The following is a 27,095-nucleotide window of genomic DNA, read 5'->3' on the forward strand; positions in this document are numbered from 1 at the left end:
CCTCCTTCCGCTCTTTCATGGAAGGGGTTTTGGGCTCTGTCTTGCTTAGTTGGGGACACTTTAATTTCCAAAGATTATCCTTTTCGATTTGATTACAGAGACCATCTCTGCATTTAATAAAAAAGGTGTTAATCTTGTCATTACACATTACCATCACACTATTCTTTGATACTGTTCAGTTCTTTGATACAATCTGTGTTGTACAAGCACAATATAAATAAAAGTGACTGGTTGATTACATAAAATAATCTAAATTAATAAGCCAAATTTCACAGTAGTATAGGATACTAACGCAGTTTCTTGGGCTTGACGGTTGTCTATAAACAAAACAAAAATAAACAAACAAAAACCCTCAAGCCTATTTGACAAATTTTGTAAATTATTTATGGATTTGGGGCATCAACATTGCCGAAGTTGCCATATTTCTCTAGTATTTTTATCTTGCTATTAAAAAAAACAAAAAAAAAAAAACACTGGGTGTACTTTATGATGTTTACTACATTTACCTTTAGTAACATTCCTATAATCTGCATAATCTTATTATATGAATAATAAAGTCAATATATTCAAAGGCTGTCCGGTTGCCAGATCTGGTATGAAACCCCATCATTCTCACACAATCGTCACACAGATTTCAACCCATTTGCACCCTCAATTTGTCAACTTTACAAACCAGTGATGCTTTTGATATTTACGCAGTACTGAATTGCGGATGACAGTTATATCTATGATTATAACCATAAACTCCAATTGCTTTAAAAAAAAAAAAAAAAAAAAAAAAAAAAAGTTAACTTTTTTTAGATTGCACTCACCTTCTTTGAGTCGATCTCCCTCAGCTTTAGTTTTTTTTTGCCTCTCAGATCCAGCGAGATCCACCAAGTGCAATTTGGAGACCATGACATCAGTCCTTGACAAACAAATATCAATTAAAATAAGTACTTACCATAAAATGTATAACTATAACATGTGGAGTAATTGTATTATACAAGATCCAGAAGACAGACAGACAGAAACACTTTACAATCATTAGCTGATGCATGAACAAACAATGTACAATACATTACAGTATTCATTAAACGTTGTAAACCTTAGGTCATGAAAATTCAGTTATGCATGTTAGCTCAAACTGCATACAGAACTTGTGATTTAATGCATTAGTAAATATTGAAATCTGCTTTAACTAAGATTGATAGACAGCACTTCTAGTTGGCCATACTGCAGCAGATTTGTCAATAATAAATGAGTACAAAGCAGCATTTACAAGCATCTGTCGTTTAGCATGAACATAATTCATCTGTTAATAAGCTCACAGTAGGGCTATCGTGATAACAGCAATCTCGCAATACCGCTATTGAGGAGCAAACCCTCAGAAAAATGCAACAACCACAGCAACCTCTCTCTTTCTCTCTCAACTAACAAACAAAACATATACGGACATACAGGGGGCTGGTAAGTGAATAAATATTTTAAAATCTAATTACATGAGGTAATGATTAATGCATCTAATTTGGCTGACATTACTCCCAAAGATCATTTAAAAGTTACTATTGTGTAATTATTTCTTTATTGAAATGATAATCTAAACATTAATGAACTAAAAAGGCTAGTAGGTGGTGGTAAATGTCTTACTGTTTACGTCGTCAAGTCATTTATTTGATTTGCTCAGGAGTGAAGTAGTTCTTTGTGAAAGGTGCATTAAATCTATAAGCTTGTTTGACTGAAGTGGATCACCATGTGTGACATCAAAGTTCGAAAAGGCTGAGTGACGGTATAGTATTCTAAATGACAATGTTCTGAACTGACGATTTCAGTTATTTCTTCGCTTTAGTTTGAAGTATAATGGGGCCTTTAGCCTATTGCTTGTGTGATATTGCTTAAATATACACTGTAAAAAATATAATAACATAAAGGGGGAAAAGACAATTACAAAAGAAAAAGAAAAAACACTTTCAGTATCTGGGAGTGCTTTAATTATTGAAAGTTATGGACAATCAGTTTCACTTAAGTGCCGCAGAGACATGCAAATGAGGCTTCTCCTCCTCCTCATTGGAATAAACTAAGACTGCATCAAAATGTAACGGCAGGATGATACATATTTATTACTAATTATATCAAGATGCTACAAGCGCTATCAATTCAACTCCGCATTTCAGCCCATTTGAAGACACACCAATGCTTCTTCATTGTTGTTTAAAAAACAAAAACAAATGCAGTTAAGAAGTAATAAAGTAACACTTTATAATAACATTCAGATGAAAGGCATTCATAAGCACTTAAATGACAAACTAATCATTTACAAAACATTCATAAGCAACTAAGTGATATGCAATAAAAATTTCAATGTTCTTTAATACAGATAGCCTGTGATTACATAAGATTTGCATTTTTAAGGAAAACCAGTTTGAAGGGAACAGTTTGCGTTTTGGGTTAAAAGAACTTATTAATATGAAATTCAAATGTGACTATCAAAGATTAGACTGTACATAAATTGAAATCTACATGCTAATACACAGTCACACAATATTAATGTTGTTAACATGAATAATTTGAGAATTATAACAACAATTGGCAGGGTATGAGGTGAGCAAATCAATCGTTAATTAAATCACCATCAGTAGTGCAATTTTTATTCCCCTCAGTCAGAACAGACTTGTTCAGATGAAAATATAAAAAATATCTGGTGAAATTTCTTATTTTGTCTCACATATTTCAATATAATCTGTTAATACTAAATACAGGATTCACACCAGTGCAGTGACTGACAGCTACACATTCACCTCAAAACATTAGATTTATCCACGCTGCAGTACAACCCACACATAGTATATAATTCTGCAATAATTTTTTTACTAAAAAAGTAAAATCAACATGACAAAGAATCAGGATAAAATCATGATGCGTGACTTTCCTGAAAATTTTTGGATAAAGATATTTTTTGCCTGGAGCTACAAGTGTTTGACCTGTGCTTTTAACTTTCAACATCTGTAGCATCAATATTTGTTTTTGCCATTTGTGAAAACAAAAGCAAAACAAATAAAACCTACAGCCCTGCTTCTGACTAATGTGTGTGTGTGTACATGCACACACAGAGGGAGAAGTTACATCACAGTGTAATTTCAGTCAGCTTACATGTTAAGGGTTTTACAAGAAAAAAAAAAAAAAAAAAAAACAACAATAGATTATAATAAACATGATTACAATAGGATATGGTTTGTATGCATTTTATTGAGATTTGGATCATTATTATTATTGTTATTATTATTAAGTACAGCCATACAAAAAGACTATAAATTAAAATGTAATGAAAGCTTGTAATGTTTGGACTAAATAATCTGACTGGTCAACCATTTAATGGTCCTGAACTTTTCACAGATTATGTAAAAGACAAATACATTTAAACCATCTAACCTGACTGCTATCGGAATTGAGAAGAGACTTTCAACTAAAGGTCTTTGAACTAAATCACCTATCCCTGCCTTTTATATACAAAAAGACAAATTAGACACTGCTTTCTTCATTTTCCTCCACCATATACAACCTGAAATAGCATCTTAGAACAGCCAACTCAAAATGTTTGTTTAGAGAATACATTAAGTAATCTTAGTTTAACAACATGTGCTTTTACATACTTGTCTCCTTTGCGTCGCTGCTCCAGTGATATGGTAAAGATGGCATGCGAGCGAGATGAGGCTGCATTCATGGCTGTTGAGCCCACTGTTCGTGCAGAGTTTCCCAACTCAAGACAACCCACCATCTCATGAGCAGTAAACACTTCCTTTTCTGTTAGTCCAACAATCTACACAATGAAAACAAAAAGACATAAGTAGTCATAGTATGAAAATTTAAGGTAGTCTGAGCCAAAGTTGTGTGGACCTTACTCCCAAGCCCCTTTTACAGAGAGATTCCTGTAAAATACAACAGTAATGTGTTCCAGCAATTGCTCCCAAATCATTAGACTTGCTTCATTCTCACTGCCAGTGATTTTCTGGATTACAGTATGTGCGTGCATTTACACACAATTCATAAAAGGTCCAGGAATGACACGTGACAAGTACAAGTAAAAAACGCTAGACAGTCAAAAAACAGAAAGAATGAGAAGCAGTGTTTGCATTGTTTTACAAACATGGCAGATGATCAGCTACTTGGTACATTGTTATTTATGTATAATATGCTTAATGCTCAAATTACAAGTTTTTCGATATTGACGCCTTTTCTGAGAGTTGATGAGGTAACGCGTACACTGGAAGCAAAATAGCCGAACAATCTCAGTCAAAAAAAAAAAAAAAGACCTAAAATAAACACTTCCCTCCAAGTTTAAAAATCACAGACTAACCCTTCTGACACTGCAGGGTTGTATTATTGAAAACATCTGCTCAAAGAGCCGCACAACAACTACATCACTATAGCACATCCTTTACGCCATTAGCTCCAGCTTTTGTTATACAGAGCTCATTCTGGGACTGAACCCGGCAAATGTTCTAGGTACCCAACTAATCTCTTGCCTCTAGCCAAACATACACTCATAATATCGTGTATCAGTGATTTCACGGGCTGGCGATATGACAATATGAAAAATGACCATATCGCCCAACCCTAGTTCAAACATCCCAGCTTAAAACTGAGCGCCTGTGCCTTCTCTTCACTGGCTCCTAATTTGTGAAATTCCTTAAACTTAACAATTATCATGAATTAATCGTACATTTTGATTTTCGATAATGCTGCTTATGCACTGCTGGTTATGTCAATCATTCTTAATTACAGCTTGTAGAACTCACTTTAATTCCATCTTTTGGATCCTCTCTGATACTGATAATCGGTTTGTCCTTTGATGTGCACAGCAGGTCCAGGATCTCTTCATTGTAAATCTAAGTTTGAAAGAATCACAACACCTCTGAGTTACACAAAATGAATACTAACTTCATTCATAAATAAATGCATAAGACCAAGATGATAGTATATCAAGCATTTATACCTCAAGGTAAGATACGATCAACAAAAATTCACAGTCTGCACATTTAGACTTTTCTTGAAAGATTCTTTCTATTACTCGTGGAATGACACCAACTGTGGTCTCGTTCTCTTGTTCTGATGTGTATGTGCCACCCATAGAGAATGTCTTCCCTGACCCTGTCTGCCCATAAGCCAAAACGGTGGCATTATAACCTGCAAATGCAAACAATAAAAGGTTAAAAACAAAAAAAAAAAAATTCTCATAACACTTTGTTTTAAAAAAGATTAAGAACATGATAGTGAACCAACTATACATAATATTACAGTTGAACCACTAATGGCAGATTAAGCCACACGCCTCCCGGTTATCATCAAATAACCCTTTTAAGATGCTAAATGCTTGATGAAGAAAAAGGGAAAAAAAAAAATTGTTTATTTGGTTAGACCATCTGACAGATAAAAATAACTGTATTTGTTTCTCTAAGACTGGGTGCACACCGCAAGATAATCAGGCTGATATTGAGTTGATTTTTCTTAGCAGATTTCTGTGTGATGTGATGCGTGTGACTGAATCTGCTGAGAAGAACTTGAGGTGGCACAATTGCAAATCTTGATGTGTGGGGGGGGGCTCAGAAAACAAACTAAATTCTCAAGATTATTACATGGAAAAAAAAAAAACAACAACAACAACAACAATTAGAAAGCCAGCTGACAGAATGCCGAAGCATAATAGCAAATACAGTCAAGGCTCAGCACAAAAAGATTAGGACAGCAGAGTCAAGATCAGCTTGTCGATTTGTGGCAAAGACTGCATTTACACTGGCATAAAAAACCTAAACAAAACAACAAAAAACAAACAAACAGATTTTCTACTCACATCTGACAATTCGGAATTTGTTGCACATGGGTAAACATAAATCCACACGAGATACGTTTTTTTCGAATCTGTTCTGGGCCACTTCAAAATGTAGATTTTAATCTGAAGATTATGCACTATCTGGACATTTTACCAAATCTAAACACACATTCTTCATATTAACTCCTAATATATCTAATTATAGCTAAAATACTAGCAAATTTTATTGAGATGGGAACATTCAGGAGCCGATTTTCAACACCTGCCCCGTCATTTTATAAATACAATAGCTTTACCACTAGAACCTACATATTCTTTTACCATGAGGTGATAACGTTGCTGTTTTTGAAAATAAATCAACAGGTTTCACTATAGGCTACTCACTCACGTAATCTCATTTAAATTCATACAATCTTACAGCACAACTTTTCTAAAAGAATTATACCTCAAGCTGTAGAAAAACGAAACAATGACAATGAATAAAACAAATGTGATAAAAATGAGACCAATTAAAATTACAGTTATTTACCAGTCTTTTTACATTCAGTTTTGTGCTGCAAACATTCATGACAGCTGTCGGGAAATAATAACAGCCACTCAATATAACTTGCAGTTATATAACTTTAATAGCACAGTTATTCAGAAGCTGAAGGTCTATCATCTGCATAGCCATTACTGGATATTTTGGGTGGGTATTATTGTAAACATAGATATCGGATACCAGTTGTATCTAAGGTTATTGTGGGCCAAAAAAATAAAATAAATTATATTATTTTTATATAATGATATTCTGTGCATTAAGGCATGCAGTGTAAATGCAGCCAGACTGTTTATACAACATGTCTAGGAAAACATTTATTCTCAAGTCAAGAGATTTTGTGAGATTTTTTTGAGAAAATGGTTGGGGGGCTGTATTGTGACATTGAAGTACACTACACACTATAAGAGCAAAACGGTGAAATTGTGTTTTTTTTTTTGTTTGTTTTTTAAAATGAGGAAAAAAAAAAAAAATATATATATATATATATATATATATATATATATATATATATATATTATACTGAGGAGAATAACAATGTGCAGTAAACAGTAAAACTGGCTGCTCTACAAACCAGTGTGCTCATAATTAATATTACTTTACAGTAACATAAGGGACACACATTTTCTGTATCAAACAGCAAAGCATATGGGCACTCAGTTGAACCCAATGTTGAACCCAACAACATGCAGTTGTAACATACACTGATGGCCTAAGACACAAAATGAGTGGTTTATGTGAGAAAACGAACAGTATTTATATAGTTTTTTTTTTTTTACCTCTTACACAAAAATCGTAAAATTGGATCTAATGAAGAGAAAGAGGGGAAAAAAAAAAAAAAGACAACTACACTTTAGATGCCCTTGGGGTAAGCTGATAAACTTAAAATCTTTGTATTAAAGTGAATTAGACATTTAAACTAAAATTGCTTTTGTGCAATTAATAATAATAAATCATTATATATGATTATAGAATTATAACTTTAATTAATTATCATTAAAGCGAGATAATTTTTAGTACTAATGGCCTTTATGGCACAAGAGTAACTAGGGGAGTGACGTGTGTCAGACATGCATCACATCTGTTTGATGTATCACATCTGTTGTTCACATCAATTTCAGAGATCTCTAACTCAGAACATAGTAGTAGTGAAGTGTAAGTTACTATGGCAATAAATGCAGCTAAAAGCCAAGCTACTTTCATGGTACATAAAACGCAGGATTGGTGCAAACTAAACTGAAACTTAAAGTAACAATGACGTCTAGTGGGACAGCTTTACAAACCTCTAATTAGCCCCGACAATAATGGAGACACAGCAGTGTTGAATACTTCCTCCTGCTCTGTTGTTGGGTCAAAAACATAATCGTAGGTGAAAGCTTTGTCATTGCCAACAATTACCTAAGAGAGAAAACCAAATTTAATGAACATTTAACAACATGACTTTTTGATGCATAAATGTGAATGATACAGGCAAGGTCTCATGAAACGGACCTGAGGTTCATCAGGTACAAAAGTGAGACAGCACTGACATCCTTCATTGATCTCTTTGGAAACCAAAGGCCGGCATCTCAGAGCAACCCTGACAGGGATTACTTTCTCATCCTCTTTGGTCATACTGGAAGAACAGAAAAAAGTTATATAGGCCTACTACCTTGAACTCACATATTGTCTGTGCCAGTTTTCACAAAGAAAGACAAGCTCAGACTGGTTAAATAAGCATTACCATTATCTTTATAAAAAAAAAACAACAACTGAGAAACAGTCTTTTACAATATTAGTGTATAAGGACAATATCTTTTTGTCATTTCAACACAGCAAAAAAAAAAACATGTCTTCGAGAACTACATGACACTTACCAGTAGCATTACCTTTTTGTATAGAATGTGTTGTACCAAGCACAACAAGCTGTTATTCAGCACTTTCATGTGCTGTAAATTTAGAAATTCACTGGCCATGTGCTAATCCTAGTCAGTAAGGGAAATAGTTGAACATGTTCAAAATCACTAATTGCCTGGATAGTAGTATTAATATCCAGGCAAATAAGCATTGTAACATGTTTAACTATGTATGGTAGCCTTTTTAAACTATGGCTCATGGATTGCATTTCATCGATGGCTTATTTGGAGGTTTTTGTTATTACAAGTCTTGAAAATCCTAGCATCATCAAAAGTTCATTTACAGAAATGTCTTCCAGTAGAAGTATATCTTCTTGTCATTCATAAAACCGCTCATAAAAAGTTTGTCATAGTAAGAGTCAAAATCAACAACAAACCACTTTTTGGTGCAGCCGACTGTCACACATTCAACATTAGCCAAAAGGGAATACGTCTTACTTTGCCCCAAATAAGTTAGGATGCAGCTGATTTAACAATCCAATAAAAACAAGTCATTAGGCCTGAAACGGCCCTAAAGCCAACAACATGCAACTTCATATAACGTCACACATTCTACATAAAATCATACATACTAAACACACAAATAAATCAAGGAGCTGATACAACAAAAAACTAATATTTAAGAGGTATGTAAATGCTTCACCTTACACGCTGCAATATGTTACTGTCGTCCTCGAGGAGTAAAGCTTAGTAAAAATACTTTTTAAAAACAAAATCGAAAACAAAACGTAAATAATAGAAGACGCACGTAATCACACTCCCAAAATACCGCTATTTTATGAAGAGTCAGACTTCGTTAACCATTTCTGTCATACAAATCCGAGAATCGCTTTCTCTAAAGAAACACCCTGCCCGCCACTTTCAAATGACCAGTTCCGCCCCTGACGTCATAACGTGGAAACCGAACGGTTCAACTCCGCCTATAAAAACAGAGAGCATTTAGACCACGCCCACGCCGGGGTGGTGGGGTCAATACCGATTTGTGTACTATCATTCCTAAATTCTATGTGATATTAGTCATTTTCAATAAGGCAGATAGGGTGGATAGTATGCACATTTGAAGAAAGGGCTGGTGTGTTCGACTTGAAGTGGGGCTGCATCAAAGTACCGCGAGAGCTTTTGACAGCTAATAAACATGGTCGAGATGAGCTATACTAGCCTGCCAAAAACCGGACACCTTCTGCTCCGATGATGCTGTCATGGTGTTTGCATACTCTTATTACAGATACAGTAAATTAAATGCAATATTTGTTGAATATACAGAAACGTTTTTATAAGCAAAAGAAGCAGTTTTTATATACTGTTTAATCATCTGTTTAAGAATAATGTAAACATATAGGCCAGGGGTTTTCAATTCCAGTCCCCTGCTCTGCACATTTTGCATGTCTCTTTTATTTAACACACCTGAATGGGATTATCAGCTCATTTGTTCAGTTCGTGGACTGCTCTCCTAAGGAGTTGATGATCTCATTCAGGTGTGTCGCTGGGATTTTGCCAAGTAATGATCCTGGATGATCACGGATCAACGTTACTGTCCAAAAATATTAACCTATCCCAATCCCTACCCCTAAATCTATCCCTACCCAAAATTTATTCCTAAAAAAATTGTGAATTACAAAATAATTGGGAAATTATATCTGATTAACAAGGGTGCAGAAGCACATAACCCCTGATCATAAGCATAAAACAGATATTTTTTTGAAAAATTATCCCTGAAATTTGATTGGTTTATTTAAATGTTTCAGGATCAACAAAATTGTTAAGTTTATATATATAAATATATTAAATTTGTATATGAACTCCAATGTGTTTGTGCCACATAGTTTATTTTGTTACTTTAAAAGGTACTTTAAAAGTCTCCTTACCTCTCTTTTCTTTTCAAAATCCTTTAACAGCTTTTTAAATTTGTTTTAAGTTTTTAAATTTCTACAAATGACTACATATTTTTAGTCAAAAAAATTATATCATTAAGATATTGTAATCATCTTTTTAGCAATAAGCTATTTAGAAGTTTAGACCCCTTCAACCTACCCCCAAACCTAAACCTACCTAAAAATGTAAATGACTGAAATGCAGAAAAAAATACTATTTTAATAGCAGTATAGCATGTTTTATAGTTTCTCTTCCTAATGCTAGCTCTAACACTAACCATATCCATCTTTGTACAGTATAAAAAACAAAAAAAATTGGCTTGGTGAGTAAAAAAGTTTGTTTCAAAACCCTGTTGCAGACCCCTGGTATAGTATAATGATACAGGCGGGTCAAGGCAGCAGGTTTATTTGGTGTTTTCCAGGGGATGGGGAAGTATACCCACTTCTCCAGGCATCACTGATCTATAGTATTGTGATTAACTGAAGAAACTGGTCATATTTAAATATTTGACAGAAACATTCAATAAGGTAATTATATTACATAATATTGTTATGAAAATTGCCATTACAAAATTAAACAATGCTCTTTGAATATTCTGGGGGCAAATATTGCCACACAATGAAAACGTTCACTTCTGACCCTGGCCTGGTAAAAACACTGAATTCACAACATGATGCTATTATAAGTTTGCATGCTGATTATATATGATTTGTAACAATATTTCATATAACAAGTCAATGAAAATGCTGAGTGGCTAGTAAATTTGGAAACCCACTAGCCACAGTAGCCAGTGAGCAAAAAAGTTAATTTCAAGCCAAGCCCTGATTATTATGTATGGTCCTCCTCTGCCCTGTTAAACCAAGCTTGATTTACACACATTTGATACACCCGTTCGTTTCAAGCCAATACAGTTGTATTATATTATGTTATACAATCATTATACCATCAGAAAATACACAATATATCCATATAATAATAAATTAGTCTATGTAGAAATATTTTTTTTTACTGTTATTTCTAAGGCGTAACTGACGCATACAGTATTGCAGATTACATCAAGTCATGCAATTTATGTGCTTGTTTTACCGCCTTTGGCCACCAAATTCTCGTGAAATAAACCTTTCTGTTAACTACTTAGATGAAAAGCTTCAATGCTTCATGAGGCTGCATCTCGCCATCACTAGGCAAGACACTCAAAAAGCCATCTGCCTGGTCCTCTGCAGCCTCCCCGTATAGTCAGAATGTGATGAACGTTACTGAAAAATTATTATAATTAATAACGGAAGATGGCAGTACTGCAACGCTTTTGAAAGCAAGCTGGCGTTAAATCCCGAAGAAGAAGAGAAAGGTTGTCGTAACCCGGAAGTGTCTTTAACAGTGGGATTGTAAGCGTAGAAGATGGCAGGGGTGTTTGAGGTGGAGGTTGACGGTGTGGAACATAACCATGGACACGGACATCGCGACGACGCCTCTCAGGTTGGATAACAACTGTTTGTGGATTATGTAGAATATGAAAAACATGTAAAAAAAAACAAAAAAAACACGAGGCTTGTTGAATGTTTATTAAAGCTGATAATCACCTATTAGATTGTAATGGGGATTCTATTATTATTATTATTATTATTATTATTATTATTATTATTATTATTTTCATTTTATGTGTTTATTTTAATTAATTTTATTTACCAGTTAAAAGCCAAAACTTTGAATTGTTAGAATTTAGTTTTTGCAAAATATGATAATATCTGTAAAGTAATAAGGTATAGAAAGAAAAAAGTAAAATAATTCATTTAGTGTTTTTTAGGTTTTAAAGATACACACAATATTTTCCCCCACATTTAAATAAAGTGCAATTTAGAGGATTTTTTCCATTCAAATGATGCAGAAAATGACATGAAGACTAGTGATTCAAAATAAATGACCCCATTTACATTTTTCATTAAAGAGATTTTTTTAATGTCAAATGTAAATGGAGGTCATTTTGAAAATAAGTCAGAGATGTGTTTGTTGTTGCATTTTATCGTAGATCTCTACTTTCCGTCATACACCATGTCCTATCAAGGAGAAGGCTGTAATGTGTTGGCTTTGGAAACGCAAGATAGATCAAGGTGTTCAGTCCCCAATTGTACTGTACTGACCCATACCACTCTGTGGAAACAAGCTGTAGAACCCTAGTACATGTCAAGCAGAAACATCTATCCAGCTTTGGGAAGTTTTTTTTTTTTTGCTCCTCTCTCTCTATTAATGAAACTTGCTAATTCTTGCCTGATTGTAATTGTAACTAAGGTTGGGTATCATTTGAATGTTCTAGAATTCTGATTCTGCTTATTGATTCTGATTTTCATCGATTTGTTATTGAAACTGGGAGGAAAAAAAGTGAAGTCAAATATTTAGATATTAAAAATATTTATTCAGCAGGCTAGGGAAAAAAGAACTGTCAGGGCAGTTTTTAAGAAAAATAAACCATTAGACAGCCAATATAATAATGACTGACATACAAAAACTTGTTTTGTAACTGGATGAAATTTGTTTTATACATCACAACGCTGAACAAATGTTTTTTTTTAGCATAGTACATTATTCATATTGACGTGTATATATAATCAAGATACAACTATTTGAAAATCTGAAATCTGAGGGTGCCATAGATCTTGTTGAATCATGCAAAAGATATTTCTACATGACCTGTATGATGTGGGTTACATATCAAAACTAGGGCTGTTCCTAATGATTATTTGGGTAATCAAGTATTTGGGCAGTTACTCTGATTACTTGAGTGTGTGCACAATAATTTTAGAAAATCTAGGGAAACATTTTTATTTACAAATAAAAGTGAATAAGTGGAGGACAAAATCTGATAAAATGTTAAACGTTGCTCTTTGTATTGGAAAAGACATTCATGAAAAAACAATTAAATATATAAATAAGTATATAGGCCTACTATAAAATTAAAGACATTTATTTTAAATGTATAGCACAGTAATGAAGGCAGCAACGAGTGGGAGATAAAACACAACAAGAAAGACTAATAATAATCTTTCATTGTGCAGAAAAGTGTTATAATACGAAAGGCTCAAATACAGACCGGCACAAAGCACTTATGCACATTCCGTGTACAGAATGATGTGCACTCAGGCTACACAGCCCTCCGATTCCACATAGAAAATTTCAAAGGAAAAGAGATGTTAATGGATATTGTATTAAATCTATCCAATATTATATTGAGCATTTCTCTTGACAGCTTGTGACTGTCAAGAGAAAAGAGTTTGTGAACTTTATTTTAATGACTAAAAATATTAATCTGTACCTCACATTGAACTATGGAACAGCTTCAGAATACTTGAGATATAGTACACAAAAACTTTACGATGATTTATAATGTTTTTTGTGCCTTTTGCGGGGCTCGACAAAAACACAGAATTAGTATATGCACATCCGATTTGGGTCAATCTCTGTTTGAACTTATTGGAAATTATTAATTTCTGTCAGTGTGAATTAAAAATATAAAAACAATATTTATGTTTAATCATTTGAGATAATTGATTTTACTAATGCTAGAAGGATAATTATAACTTAAGTTTATTAAATCATGAACATAAACAAACTAGATCTTCTCTATTTCCAGTTTGTAGCGTGGATCATTCATTGCAACATTTAATCTGATGTTCAAGAATCTGTTGTCTTAAAAAATATTTATATTATAAATATACCAGTGCGACCAGCCATTCAAGGGGGAAAAAATCTCTTCTGGTTCTGAAAGTCCCTGGCGTTCAACATCAGTCATATACATTAGGCAGTTATTGTGGTCTAAACCAATCGGATATAGGGAAGGGCGGACCCCCCCAGATATTCCTGTATGCGTGCTGCAGACAGACAAAGGGATGAAGTGTCCTAGACCTTTCAGATAAACAGCATGGATATAGCGGGGGATGATGAGAGAACATCCTAGCTAGAGCGAGGCGCAGTTCTAGACTCCTATTTTTTTTGTCTCAGCCCCCCCAAAACTATTATCAGTTCTCTGAATGATTGGGCCAGTGTTGCTTCTTCAAGTTTATAGATCTCCATGTGGTAACTTACAAGCACTGTAATAGAACATTAATGTGCGTACACATTTGAATAAAGTGCACGCTATCAGCCTGGTCTCATTAAAGTGTGTCAACGGCACAGTTTTTCTATTGGGTGTGCTTATATGCACCTACCCTACACCTCTAAACCTAACCATTGCATCTCATATGCTTGCCAAAGTTTGTGTATAAATAGAATACCAAATAATGCCATTGAAACACACTTTCAACTTTTTTAAACTTTTTTTGTTCAGAGCAAATAAGCAAATGCACAAAACATTGCTGTCACAATGGTGTATTCAAGTAAACACAGTTGGTTAAAACCAGTTTTAAAGTTTATGTCTTACATTTACATTTACATTTAGTCATTTTGCAGACGCTTTTATCCAAAGCGACTTACAATTGAGAGTACAACAGCGATTAATTTTTTTGAGAGACAAACAGACAGAGTAAGTGCTTATAACACCCAGTCACAGGGAGTGTTCAAATTAGTACATGCCAGAAGGGAAGGAATAAACAAGGGGGATGAGAGACAGAGACAGTGAGAGTATTTTTTATTTTTTTTTATTTATTTTTTTATTTTTTTATTATGATGAGGTCAGGTATTGCTGAAAGATGTGAGTTTTCAGCAGTTTCTTAAAGATTGACAGAGATCCAGCATTCCGGATATGTACGGGAAGATCGTTCCACCAGCCAGGAACAGAGAACGAGAAAGTTCTGAGAGTGATTTTGAGCCTCTTTGAGATGGTACCACGAGGGCGTCGCTCGCTAGCAGATCTCAGACTTCTAGAGGGTGTGTAGATTTGTAATAGTGAGTGGAAGTAGACCGGTGCCGAGTCTATATGCAAGCAGCAGTGCCTTGAACTTGATGCGAGCTGCAATCGGTAGCCAATGTAAGGAGATAAAGAGAGGTGTAACATGGGTTCTCTTGGGCTCATTGAATACCAGCCATGCTGCTGCATTCTGAATCATTTGTAGAGGTTTTATTGTGTTCGATGGAAGTCCAGCCAGAAGAGCATTGCAGTAGTCCAGTCTAGAAATGACAAGGGCCTGGACAAGTAGCTGTGCAGCTTGCTCTGTTAGAAAGGGCCTGATCTTTCTGTCTTAAACATAAACAGAAAATATTGGATGTGTACCTGTATCAGTTTCATGCATTTCTTATGTTAGGCTAATGTTAATGAACAAAAAAAAAAAAAAGAAGAAAAACTTGAGAATGACTAAGTAACTTTAATAGGCGATTTTAAGACAGTTTTCATGAACTCCATAAAATACTATTTATTTAGGTAATTTGTATTTTATTACATTCAGGTTTATTTGGTGCAAAATTTACTTTTTTTATTATATACATGGATGTACACAATGTCAATGTGCACGTGTGTCACGGTGCAAAGTCTGTGCTATTGTCATGATTGAGGGGTCTGAGACGTGCAGATCCATTCGCAGGCTTTTATTGAGCAAAGGCATGGTCAAAGCAGGCAGGCGTCAAATCACAGCAAACAGGGGTATCAGAGGCAAGGCAACAACAGAATCCAAAAACAGGCAGAGGTCGGGTCAGGCAGCAAACAATCAAAGTATCAAAACACAGGCAGGGTCAAAACCAAAGAATCTAAGACTCTGGAAACACAAGGAAAACTAGGAGCGACAATCAAACAACAAGCTAACAATAGAACCTGCAGGTGAGAGGCCTGCTACAGTATTTATAGTGCCACAAACAGGAAGTAGCAGCAGAGGGAGTGATCACAGATCATCCAGTGGTAAGGGCTCCCTTTGCTGGCTTGGTGACATAGCCCCCCTCCTAGGAGCGACTCCTGGCGGTTAACAAAACAAAAAAACTAAACTTGAAGCTTGGGAGGAGGTTCCGGTGGAGGACGAGTCCCCGGGAGGGGGTCGTCAAGCAGAGTCCAGGGAGGAACAGACGGAGGGAGGAGCCAGGGAGAAGACAGGAGGAGTCCAGAGCAGGAGGAGATCCAGAGCCTAGCCATGATGATCCATGGTGGAGCCGACAGAGGGAGGAGCCATGGAGGAGGAGCGGCCATCGACTCCATGGGACGACCGATGGCGGCGGAGCAGGTGGTGGAGGAGACTGATGCAGAGAGCCGAAGAGCCAGGGTGACACAGAGGCGCTGGAGGGCCAAGACGACGCTGCAGGCTTCGGCGACCGATGCGGAGACGGGGAATGAGAAGGACGCGGCGGAGCCAGAGCCACAGAGGTGGAGCCGGAGGGAAGGAGGAGCCTGACAGAGCCAGAGGGATGGAGGGACAAGGCGAAGCCGGAGGAGAGGATGGAGCCTCGTAGAGCTGGTGGACTGACGGACCACGGTGGAGAGGAGGGAGCTAGGAGCCTAAGGGAAGCCGATGGGTCTACAAGCCGAGGTGGAGTCCGGGACTCGGAGGCGGGACGGTGAAGCGAGGGATCCTTCACCCACGACGGCGATGGAGACTGGCAGACCCGTGGCGAGCACCAAATGGTGAGCATAGGATGAGTGCAGGGGCTGTTGGGATCCATCGACGGCGTGAGGAGAGGGTGGGATAACTTGAGGCGGCGCACGAGGCGCTGACACAGGAGGGGGCGCACGAGGCGCGGACACAGGAGGGGGCGCACGAGGCGCAGGCACTGGAGGCCATCTTGGGAAGCGGCGCGGGGCAGGCGGCCATCTTGGGAAGCGGTGCGGGGCAGGCAGCCATCTTGGGAAGCGGCGCTGGGCAGGCGGCCATTACGGGAGTCAATGCGGTGTCCTCTTTCTCCTCTATACCCAACGTGAATGCTGACCCCACAGTCACTAAAGCAAACTCCACAAACTGTGCAAGTGACTCATGTGGACCCTCTCGAACAAGTTGCGTCTTGAGTGGCTGATTTTATTCCCTCATGAAAAAACTCAATCAGCAAACAGTCTGGTAAGTCTGAGAGGTAAGCCAGGTCCAGAAATTCTTGGGTATAGTCCTCAAGTGTTCGGGTGCCCTGCTTGAGGGTTAGTAGAGATATTGCGAGGCGCCTATCTGGCCATGGATCGGGTGAAAAACCGCTGGATCCTGGTGTGATGTTGTATTCTGTCATGATTGAGGGGTCTCAGGCGTGCGGATCCATTCGCAGGCTTTTATTGAGCAAAGGCATGGGCAGGCGTCAAATCACAGCAAACAGGGGTATCAGAGGCAAGGCAACAACAGAATCCAAAAACAGGCAGAGGTCGGGTCAGGCAGCAAACAATCAAAGTATCAAAAGACAGGCAGGGGTCTGCTGAGAGAATTGCGATACATAGGAGAATCGATTTTTTTTTCTCTCCCACCCCTAATATTTACATATGAACATATGCCATATTTAGAAAGATAATAATGTATTTTATTGTTCTGATGTAGGTTTATAAATTATTCACCTTATAATTCTGATAGAATGGTGCATCGCGATTCTCTATAAAACGATTCAGAATAGATTGTGAATATTTCAGGATCTATTCAGAGCTTTTTTTCCTGCGTGTGACATATACGCGCTAGAGAGGCATTAGTCTTCATTACATAGAATTTGCGCTGTGATACTTGACGCAGTGTGTGCTTGCACTCGTCGTGTTTTACTTATGCTTTCATTTATACCATGCAGTACTAATAGATGCACGAAACGTGCACTGACAGACTTTCACATGCGCGTTTTGTTTCTTCTAAAGCTCGATTGCAGCTGCGGTCGAATGCCCTTCCATTTTTGTGGACTTTATGTTTTATTGTGAGATTTTGATATCGCTACATCCCTAGTAATTTATAGGTTAACTAAATTTACCACTGTTTTATTGAACTATGGGCGAAATTTAATGCTGATAGTTGTTGATTTGGCTTTTTCTTAGTTTTATTAAATCAATACTGTGTCAGCTTAATCAGACTGGAAATTTTGAGAAAAATTAGTCAGACCTAGTAACATTAGCACTTTGTTGCATTAGATGCCAATGATAATTGTTCAAGAACAGGGCTGAAGAAGAAAAAAATTTTGAATGCATTCGTATTTATAGGTAATATGTGCATTTATTCAAATTTGATTGGATTAGCTACTCATGTGTTGAATTGTCAAGATTTTGGCTAATGCTGGACTCTAAAGGATCTCGTACAAGTTCATTAAATGCAGGTCATTTACCATGGCCATTCAACCAACTGATGTTGTCTGTGGTTCAGGTGGAAAACTGTAGCCAAATTCCTTAACAGGTCTATGTGGTGGCTCTTGATGACTTGACCCCAGCCTCAGTCCATTTCTTGTGATGTTCAATCAATTTTCCTTTACAATCCTCATAAGACTGCAATTTTCTTGGTTGGTTGTGCAACTTTTTCTTCCTCACTTTTTCCTTCCACCCAACTTTCTGTTTACATGCTAGGATACAGCACACATTGAATAACCAGCTTCTTTGGCAATAAATGTTTGTGGCTTACCCTCCTTGTGATCAGCAGTCTTCCCTGATTGTGTAGCCTAGGGAAACAAACTGAGAGAACATTTTGAAGGCGCAGGAAACCTTTGCAGGTGTTTGGAGGTGATTAGCTGATTGGCACCATATTCTAATTTGTTAAGAATTGGTGGGTTTTTGTTACATGTGAGCCAAAATCATCACAATTAAAGAACCAAAGACTTAAACTACTTCAGACTGTGTGCATTGAATTTATTTGGAGTAAATTGGAGTTTCACAATTTGAGTTGAATTATTGAAATAAATGAACTTTTCCTCAACATTCTAATTTAATGATATTCACCTGTATACAATATTCTCACATACACACATCTGTTTATCTGTCAGTATGAGAAATGTTTGTTTTCCATCTTTTAGTTTTAAAACAGACTAATTTGCGGTGTAGCTCAAGATAGCAAGTGTTATTGTAAAACTGGACATATAAATATATATAATCTTACCTCAAACTAATAGATACCGTAATATTCCCTTTTCACCTCGAAAACTGAAGGCTTTCACGAAGAATGGTGTGGTCTCAAAATAAAAGATGTCTTTAAAAAGATAAAAGATGCATCATGAGCCTTGTAACTAGTCATTAATACTTTATCAATATACATGATACAAGGAACAGAGGAATATAAAATGGTTTTTATATATATATATATATATATGACCTTTTTTTTTTTTTTTTTTTTTTTTTTTGTACATAGCACTGGTGCTACAGAGAGTGAAAGTTTTATAGCGCAGGCCAAACAGTTAGGTTGACATAAAATGTCATATCACCATTTTATTCAGGTATATCACAATTCACAATTTTATCTCAATTGTTTTTCCTGTTGGTTTTACAAAGTTTTAGGGCAAAGTGGACAAAGACAAAAAAAATGCTGCCATTATTTTATATTTATTATTAGAAATACATTACAACCAAACCACAGCGACTTTCATAATGTTTTTTCCTACTGTCAAAGTCATTGTAGACCAGCAACTGATTACCCACATTCTTTGAAATATTTTCTTATACATGCAGCGTAAGAAATTAATAAAGGTTTGGTAAAACATGAATAAGTAAGTAATGACAGATTTTACATTTTTGGGTGCACTATTAACAGCTTGGCAGCATGTTTAGTTCTGTCCTCTTTCGTTTAAGACCTCCAAGTATCCGTTTTTCTCGGTTTACTTTCACTTTAGACATAACTAGCTGTGTTTATATGTAAGCCTTGTGCGCTTTTCGAAATATTAGAAATTCAAAATCAGATGTGAAAGACAACTTGCAGGTTAAATGTTAATGTTACGTATAGTAATTAGGCACTGTGCTCGTGCATTGTTTATGCTCTCAGAGGCAAAGCATGTGAACAACAGCATGTTAAGAAATGTTTAAGCGGCAAGGCTTGAAAGCTTATGCAAAAATACACTTTTGTGATTGCGCAGAAGTGATGTATGTCGTAAGTGTAACTCTACTGCAGCGATAACATTTGATGTGAATGTATGTCACTATCGCATTGTACAGAATATTGAAAAGACTGAACCAAAACTGAAGCTTATAAGATGTGTGCTATAGCACCATAGTACGACATTTCTTCAAAAGCAGATCGTGTAGACATTTTAATTATCCATCATTGTAATTAGGAGACGTTCGATACGCGGCCGGCTTCATAGCACAGACTTTGCGCTGTGACACACGTGCACATTGACATTGTGTACATCCACCTGCCGTGTTGTACTTCAGATATGCTTTCATTGATTCCGTTTGGAATGCAACGCTATTAGATGCACGAAACATGCGCACTGACAGAGTTTCACGCGTGCTTTGTTTGTTTGTCCTGAATGCATTTTTGAAACTGACACACCATCAGTTATGTTTTTAGAGCAAAGTAAAACATCTCACAGACAGACAGATCTATTGTCTGTAAACTTTCGGAGACTCCAAAAAAAAACTTATTTTAAATAAGTTTTTAAACAATTTTAAATAAAATTGTTTAAAAAATGGCTGCTTATATAATGAAAAAATTTTGCACTAAATAAATTAAATGTAACCATGTGCAATAATACTGAGAATGCGGTATTCTCCCAGTTTCACAGACAAGGCTTAAACTAGTCACAGACTAAATTGGATGTTTGAGCTCAAATGAAATATCTTGCTCTGACATATCTTAAAATATGTAATTGTTCTTTTCCAAAGCTTTTTTGTAAAAGCTGCTTAAATATTTTAAAGACCTATAGTCCTGGCTTAAGCTAAGCCAAGTTTGTGAAATCGGGCCATTGAGTTGATAATGATAATCATAAATAAACCGAAATTGTGATGCTTTTCGATGCTTTCACTTGAACTGCATTGCTAGACTCTAATAGGTTCTGGGTATTAAAGAACAAGGTTGTTTACTTTGATTTGTTTAAAGACCCCCACAATTCAATAGTGTGGTATCCATCTCACATTCTGTGAGCTAAGGTAAATAATTTGCTGTCAAAAGAGGCCATAGAGACAGTTTCACCAGCTTAGAGCAAGTCAGATTTTTACCTGAACCCTTTGGCAAAGCGGCTGCTTATATAGCCAGAGGCCCCACCCATTTTGTATTTGGCATTTAGGCTTCGGCTGGCTTCACTGTCATAGGTTCATGCAACACTGCTGCCAAGTCTGTAATTCACTGCGCAAACTGATGGCTTCAGTCAGGAGGGGAAAAAAGGAGTTTTTCCCCATAGCATCTTAGCAGACGCAGTACTCACTCCCATATTTCAGGGAACCAAGGTTACAAAACTAACAGAGTAAGTTACAGGCCCACAAAGTTTGGAAAGATTATTTATGACATTCAAACATGTATGTTATATGTGATTTTGACATTTTAACATTATTTCTTCTTCAGACAACCATATTTCTGGGATTGTAGGGTCTTAAAATTTCAAATTTCAAATGAAAAGTTAATTGACAACTAAAATCTAAAATCATGTTGCAATATTTTTAATTCTTGGAAGAAAGGACATAATGTGTGGCCAAGAATGGTGTCCATTAACACTGGAACGAAACCATGTGGGGCCTTAAAAATAAAGATGCCAAAAGGAAAGCTTAAGACCCAATATCTAAAAGTGCATTAAGATCTTAAAGTGCAGTTTCTCCATTTTTGAACGGTAACCACTGGCACATACACACATGGTCAGAACTGTTGGTGCCCATGGTAAATATGATGAAAGAAGACTGTGAAAATAAATTTGGATCAGAAATCCTTTTCATTATTTATTTTAAAGCTGCAGTCTGAAAGTTTTACCTCTTTGTCACCATCTATGTTTGAAAATCTTGCATTGCAGTCACTTGCAAAATTATATTCCATTTTGTAGGGTTGTACTTGGGCACAGTTCCATCGTAGATGAGTCATATGTTTTGAGGATACTGTGTGGATGTCAGTCACTGCACCAACGATGAAATGATGACGGCACTGTCACTTCTGCTCTCTCTCTCTCTCTCTCTCTTATATTTTATATATATATATATATATCTTACTATAATTTGGTTCAAAATCTCAGATCAAAACTCTATTTGTATTTTTTTTCAGAACATAATGAAATTTCAGACTACTCTAATACCCATTTTTTTTTTTTTTAATCAATAAAGAATTTGCATAGTTCTGTGTGTTGATCTGGCTGGATTTTGTGGGTTCCATTGTTACCAAAACATTTCAGTGGAATTAACAACCATATAGCTAACAGGAAATGCACCCCTGATTGTCAGGCTTAGTCACCTACTAAAAATAGCAAAATTAATTAACTTAAAAAAAAATGCAATCATAATCTACTTTTGTGGATAATTCAGCAGCAAACGTGACTCTAAAAAAATCATGATAACTGCCGTATTGCAATGTAATGTTGCGCTTTTATTGCTATAACTTATTGTTGAAATTATTCCTATTTCAACAGATCAGTCTGTCTGAGCGCTCACCAGAGGACAAGTGGAGGTCTGTATCTTTTTTTATTATTTTAATGACTTTCCCTCACCAATTTATCAAAGAAAAAAATCATTATTAGGAAATGTTTAAACATGATTTTTCATGCTTGTTCAAAGAACCATAAACATTTTAGCACATGCACCTGTAGAGCAGTTATTAAGACCATAAAAATGTACAGTCACAGTTCCAATAACTTAGGACATTAAAGAGATATTTCTACTAGAAGAAATAAACCACAGTGTCTGTAATGTTGGTTGTACAGGGAGATACAGTAAGAAGCTGATGTAATTTCAGTTTCTAATGCTAAAATGGTCTGGAACGAACCATATGGGGCCTTAAAAATAAAGATGCCAAGATTGCCATCACAAGTATTTTTGAAGTATGATTGCGTCACAGCGGTGTGACGAAGGCTGTCCCAGTGTGATGTATGTTTACTTGATGTACACTGTGGAATTCGCATTGAAATGTAAGTACTGAGTTACTCCAATACCTAGTGAAACAAATGTTAAAAGCCAGTTTTTTTGGTGGTGGTGGTGGTTGTTGTTGTTTTTTTTGGTTAGCCCACAAACAATAAGGCAACCATTATATAAGTCAATGGTGTTTCCATTTGTTATGTTTTTGTAGTGCTGTCATGCAAAGATAAGTAGTCCATATCCAATACCATATGACAAGATGATTAATTTCTTTGATCTTTGTGACCTCATGAGCTACAAATCCATAAATGAGACGTCACGTAATGTTTTTGAAGATTTTATGGAGCGTTTTGAATCTTCCACACAGCTGCATCTGTGGCCCATGTGACCTCATGACCTCTCTCTCTCACTCCCTGTATGGTAGATGAGAACAATAACAGAATAATAATATAATAGGATGACCACACACTGTTAAAATATTTCCTGTTAAAAAACAGTAAAGAACTGGCAGCTTGGTTGCCAGCAAGTAACTGTTAAATCGACAGTATCTTATTGTTTGTAAAATTACAGTTGGTTAGTGCTTTTTTAAAAAACAGATACATCATGATGGGGATGTATAATGACAAAATTTAATTTGTTATTAAATGCAAAGATGGTCTCTGTAATGAAATTGACGATAATCACAAAAAATGTGGCCAGCAAGCCAGAGGCGACAGCGGCAATGAACCAAAACCCCATCCATTACAGATTGGAGAAAAAAACCTTGGGAGAAACCAGGTTCAGTTGGAGGGTCAGTTCTCCTCTGACTGGACACCCAGCACTTAATTTCCAGTTCAATTTCAAAGCTGGTGTCCTCCCCCATCCAAGGTTTGCTGTGAGCTCCAAAGTAAGTTTGTTAAAGTACAATACCAGTTTCATTCCTGATTGGATGTGTCCTTGCTGCCAGTCCAGGAAGCGTTGCACCTCTGGCTATAGGTGATCCAGAGTAGATAGTCTATCTTGGTGGTTAAAAAAGGTGAGTGTGAACATCATGGTCTCCTGCAAGTTCTGGTGTGAATGCAGGTATGTGCCGGACCATTTGGTTAGGTCTTTTAGTGTCAAAGACTATATGTTGTTTCAGGGCATGCCTGAATAAATTCCTTTCCCTCTGCAGCTGCAGTGGTTTTCAGAAAGTTGACATGAAGTATATAGCGGAAAGCTTTGGCTCCCCCTTCACTCACATATAATCAATTGCAGTGTTTCCCGCACCACTAGACCTTAAACCATCAAGCACCTACAGTTGGGCAGCCAGCCTCTTTCTGTCAAAGAATAACCCATCACCTTTAAAGACCACCAAAAAAATCCTTGCTCTGTATTGCCCCTCTTTGAGTGTTATTGTTCCCATGGTCATCTTGTGAGAGTTTGCTTGCAACGCACCAGGGAATCCTGTGACGTCATTCGAATTAGATGATTTTACCCTTTCCGGATAGATACTGCGGGGGTTCAGACTGCTACCATCTCTGAGTTCAAATCGGATAATATATAACAATCGATTGCAGGATTCTATCAGTTTTTGACTGTGACTCTGTTGTGGGCCTTCTTGTGGAAATAACCTGAGAACTGGATTACTTCGCCTTGGTCAGTGTCACAGAACAAAGCACTCCTGGACTATAGCGATTCATCGGTGAGACTACATTGGACTCATTGTCCTATTCAACTTGCACTTTATATATTTGTAAATATTGTATTTTTTTTGGTCTTTTGCTGTGTCTTGGACAATACACTTGGGGTTTGGCAGCTATACATTGTCCGGGTGCTCATTTATTTGTTCTTGCATTCAAGCAATCACTATTAAGAGGTAAAAGTGTATTTGTGTAGCCTCCCTTGTTTAGGCTATAATGACAAGATTAAGCACTCAGTTTTTATCAAATGACTTATTGTGTGTGTGTGTCAGGTTCCGGTGATCTGTAAACTCATAAAATGACAAGATCAGGACATAAGAATAAGTGCAAATATAAGACATACACCACTCAGAAAGCATTATCGAATGCTAGAGAAAACAAATAAATCTAATAAGCACATTCTGCAATACACCCAATGTAGGGGAGGATTTTACAAATAATGGAAGGTCATTCCAGAGCCTGGGAGCTGCAACAGAGAAAGTACGGTCCTCTGTACATCTTGGTGTTCTGGTCACTGAAGAAGTTTTAATCTAGATGTAAACTGAAAGAGTGTGTCTGCTTCCTGAACAGTGTTGGGGAGATTGGTCCAGAGTTTGGGTGTGAAATAGGAGAAGGATCTGCTGTCCGCAGTTGATTTTGAAATTCTAGGTATTATCAAACTGCCAGAACAAAAACCTAAATAAAGCATTATAATAGTCTGACCTCAGGGTCATAACCGTATGAATTAACATTTTCTGCATTTGATGTTAAGAGCATGGGTCATATTTAGATATGTTGTGGTTGATAGTGTCAAACCCAGTGTTTAGATCCAGTAGCAATGATAAAACAACCATGATCAAATAATAGAAGCAGGTCATTTATAATTCTTATAAGAGCAGTCTCAGTACTATGGTAAGGTCTAAATCCTGATTGGAGATCCTCGCAGATACCATTTTCTCTAAGAATGAACATAGTTGTGAGGATACTACCTTTTCTAGTATCTTTGACAGAAAAGGGGGATTAGAGATTGGTCTGTAATTTACTAAGTCTTTGGGGTTTAAGATATGGTTTCTTAATAAGAGGCTTAACTACTGCCAGTTTGAAGGTTTTGGGGACATATGCTAATGACAATGATGAAGAATAATGGTCAAAATAGGATCTATGACTTCTGGAAGCAAATCTTTTAATAGTTTAGATGGAATAGGGTCTAACATGCATGTTGCTGGTTTAGATGATTTAACAAGTTTGTAAAAAAAAAATTCACTCCTAATAATAGCATGAGTGTAATTTTTTTCTCAGGGGATCTATAGTTCACTAACTGATGTGAGACTGTAGCTTGAATCTTTGACCGAAAAGAGATTTGAGATTGCTCTTTAATTAGCTAAGTCTTCTAAGTCTTGGGGTCAACATGTGTTTTTTTTTTTAATGAGAGGCTTAACAACAGCCAGTTTGAAGGTTTTGGGGACAAATCCTAATGACAATGATGAATTAATAATAGCCAAGTGGATCTATGACCACTCTTTTAATAGTTTAGATGGAATAGGGAATGTTGTCGGTTTAGATCATTTAAGTTTGTACAATTCTTCCTCTCCTATAAGAGAGAACGAGTGGGATTTTATCACATCTGATGCGATACTGTAGCTGATAGCTCCATGGTTACAATTTTATCTCTGATAGTAACGATCTTGGAAGTAAAGTAGTTCATAAAGTCATTACAGCTGTGATCTTGGGGAATGCCAGCACCTGTTGATGCTTAATTTTTGGTTAAATTGCTGCTGTTTGGTTACCCACAGTCTTCAAAAAATTTTCATTTCATTTTTTCATTTGAAATTTTACAGCACAAGAAATAAATTAATGCAGGTTTTCAGGTTTGTGAATTAATAATGACAGAAATAAAATTTTAGGATGAACTATCTCTTTAATGACTGTTGGTAGCATGTTTAGTACTATCCCTTTAAGATCTGGCATCTAATATACAGGCAATCATCCATTTTTTCTCAGCTGTTTGAATTTTTTTTTTTTACCAACTGAGTGCAAACATAAACTTTGTGTGTTTTTACAGTTTTAGCGCAAAAGATAACTTAGTTCAGTAATCTGTTGCTGTTTAACAAGCTTTTTATTGTACAAGCTTTGGGTGTACAGGCTCAAAGAAAGCACATGCCAGAACAGCACGTGAATTAAGCAAATCGTATGATTTATAATGTATTTTGTGAAGAAGTTCAGTGTCCTGTAAAAGTGACTGTGACTGTGTGTTGTGTTGTACAGTATATTGATACGGCATGCCAGAACTGCATCTGAAATATGCACTTTCGCATGATACTACAATGTTTCTTCAAAAGCAGATTGTGGAGACATTTTAATAGTCTATGATCGAAAATAATCATATTGCACAGCCCTAGGTCTTATGGGCTCTTAAACATGCCAATATGGTCAATAATTTTGTATCCTGAATTTGGTTGCTGTGGTAATGAACAACTACGCTTCGTACAAGTGAGATGAGATTGGGCTATTGTAAACATTGTCA

At 36.4% G+C, this 27,095-nt stretch overlaps 2 protein-coding genes across 5 annotated transcripts in view; one reads left to right on the forward strand and one right to left on the reverse strand.

Annotated features, from left to right (window-relative positions):
* kif4 (kinesin family member 4) overlaps window positions 1-9,117 on the reverse strand; it is a 44,671-nt gene extending 35,554 nt beyond the window's left edge. For 2 of the 3 annotated variants that reach the window (XM_043222044.1, XM_043222042.1), the window contains exons 1-7: window positions 8,883-9,117; window positions 7,836-7,959; window positions 7,628-7,742; window positions 4,973-5,163; window positions 4,776-4,865; window positions 3,630-3,796; window positions 813-907 (exon numbers count right to left, since the gene is read on the reverse strand). In XM_043222044.1, coding sequence (XP_043077979.1) covers window positions 813-907; window positions 3,630-3,796; window positions 4,776-4,865; window positions 4,973-5,163; window positions 7,628-7,742; window positions 7,836-7,958 — 781 coding nt within the window. In that variant the 5' untranslated portion in view covers window position 7,959; window positions 8,883-9,117. The remainder of the gene's footprint in view (window positions 1-812; window positions 908-3,629; window positions 3,797-4,775; window positions 4,866-4,972; window positions 5,164-7,627; window positions 7,743-7,835; window positions 7,960-8,882) is intronic. The other variant, XM_043222043.1, reaches the window with a different exon arrangement.
* Window positions 9,118-11,454: 2,337 nt separating this feature from the next.
* The window catches only part of rnf121 (ring finger protein 121), a 57,945-nt gene continuing 42,304 nt past the window's right edge, over window positions 11,455-27,095 (forward strand). The window contains exons 1-2 of one of the 2 annotated variants that reach the window (XM_043221846.1): window positions 11,455-11,587; window positions 22,490-22,527. In XM_043221846.1, the coding sequence (XP_043077781.1) occupies window positions 11,510-11,587; window positions 22,490-22,527 (116 nt within the window). In that variant the 5' untranslated portion in view covers window positions 11,455-11,509. The remainder of the gene's footprint in view (window positions 11,588-22,489; window positions 22,528-27,095) is intronic. The other variant, XM_043221847.1, reaches the window with a different exon arrangement.

The sequence above is a fragment of the Puntigrus tetrazona genome, chromosome 21, assembly GCF_018831695.1.
Source record: "Puntigrus tetrazona isolate hp1 chromosome 21, ASM1883169v1, whole genome shotgun sequence".
Lineage (NCBI taxonomy): Eukaryota > Metazoa > Chordata > Actinopteri > Cypriniformes > Cyprinidae > Puntigrus > Puntigrus tetrazona.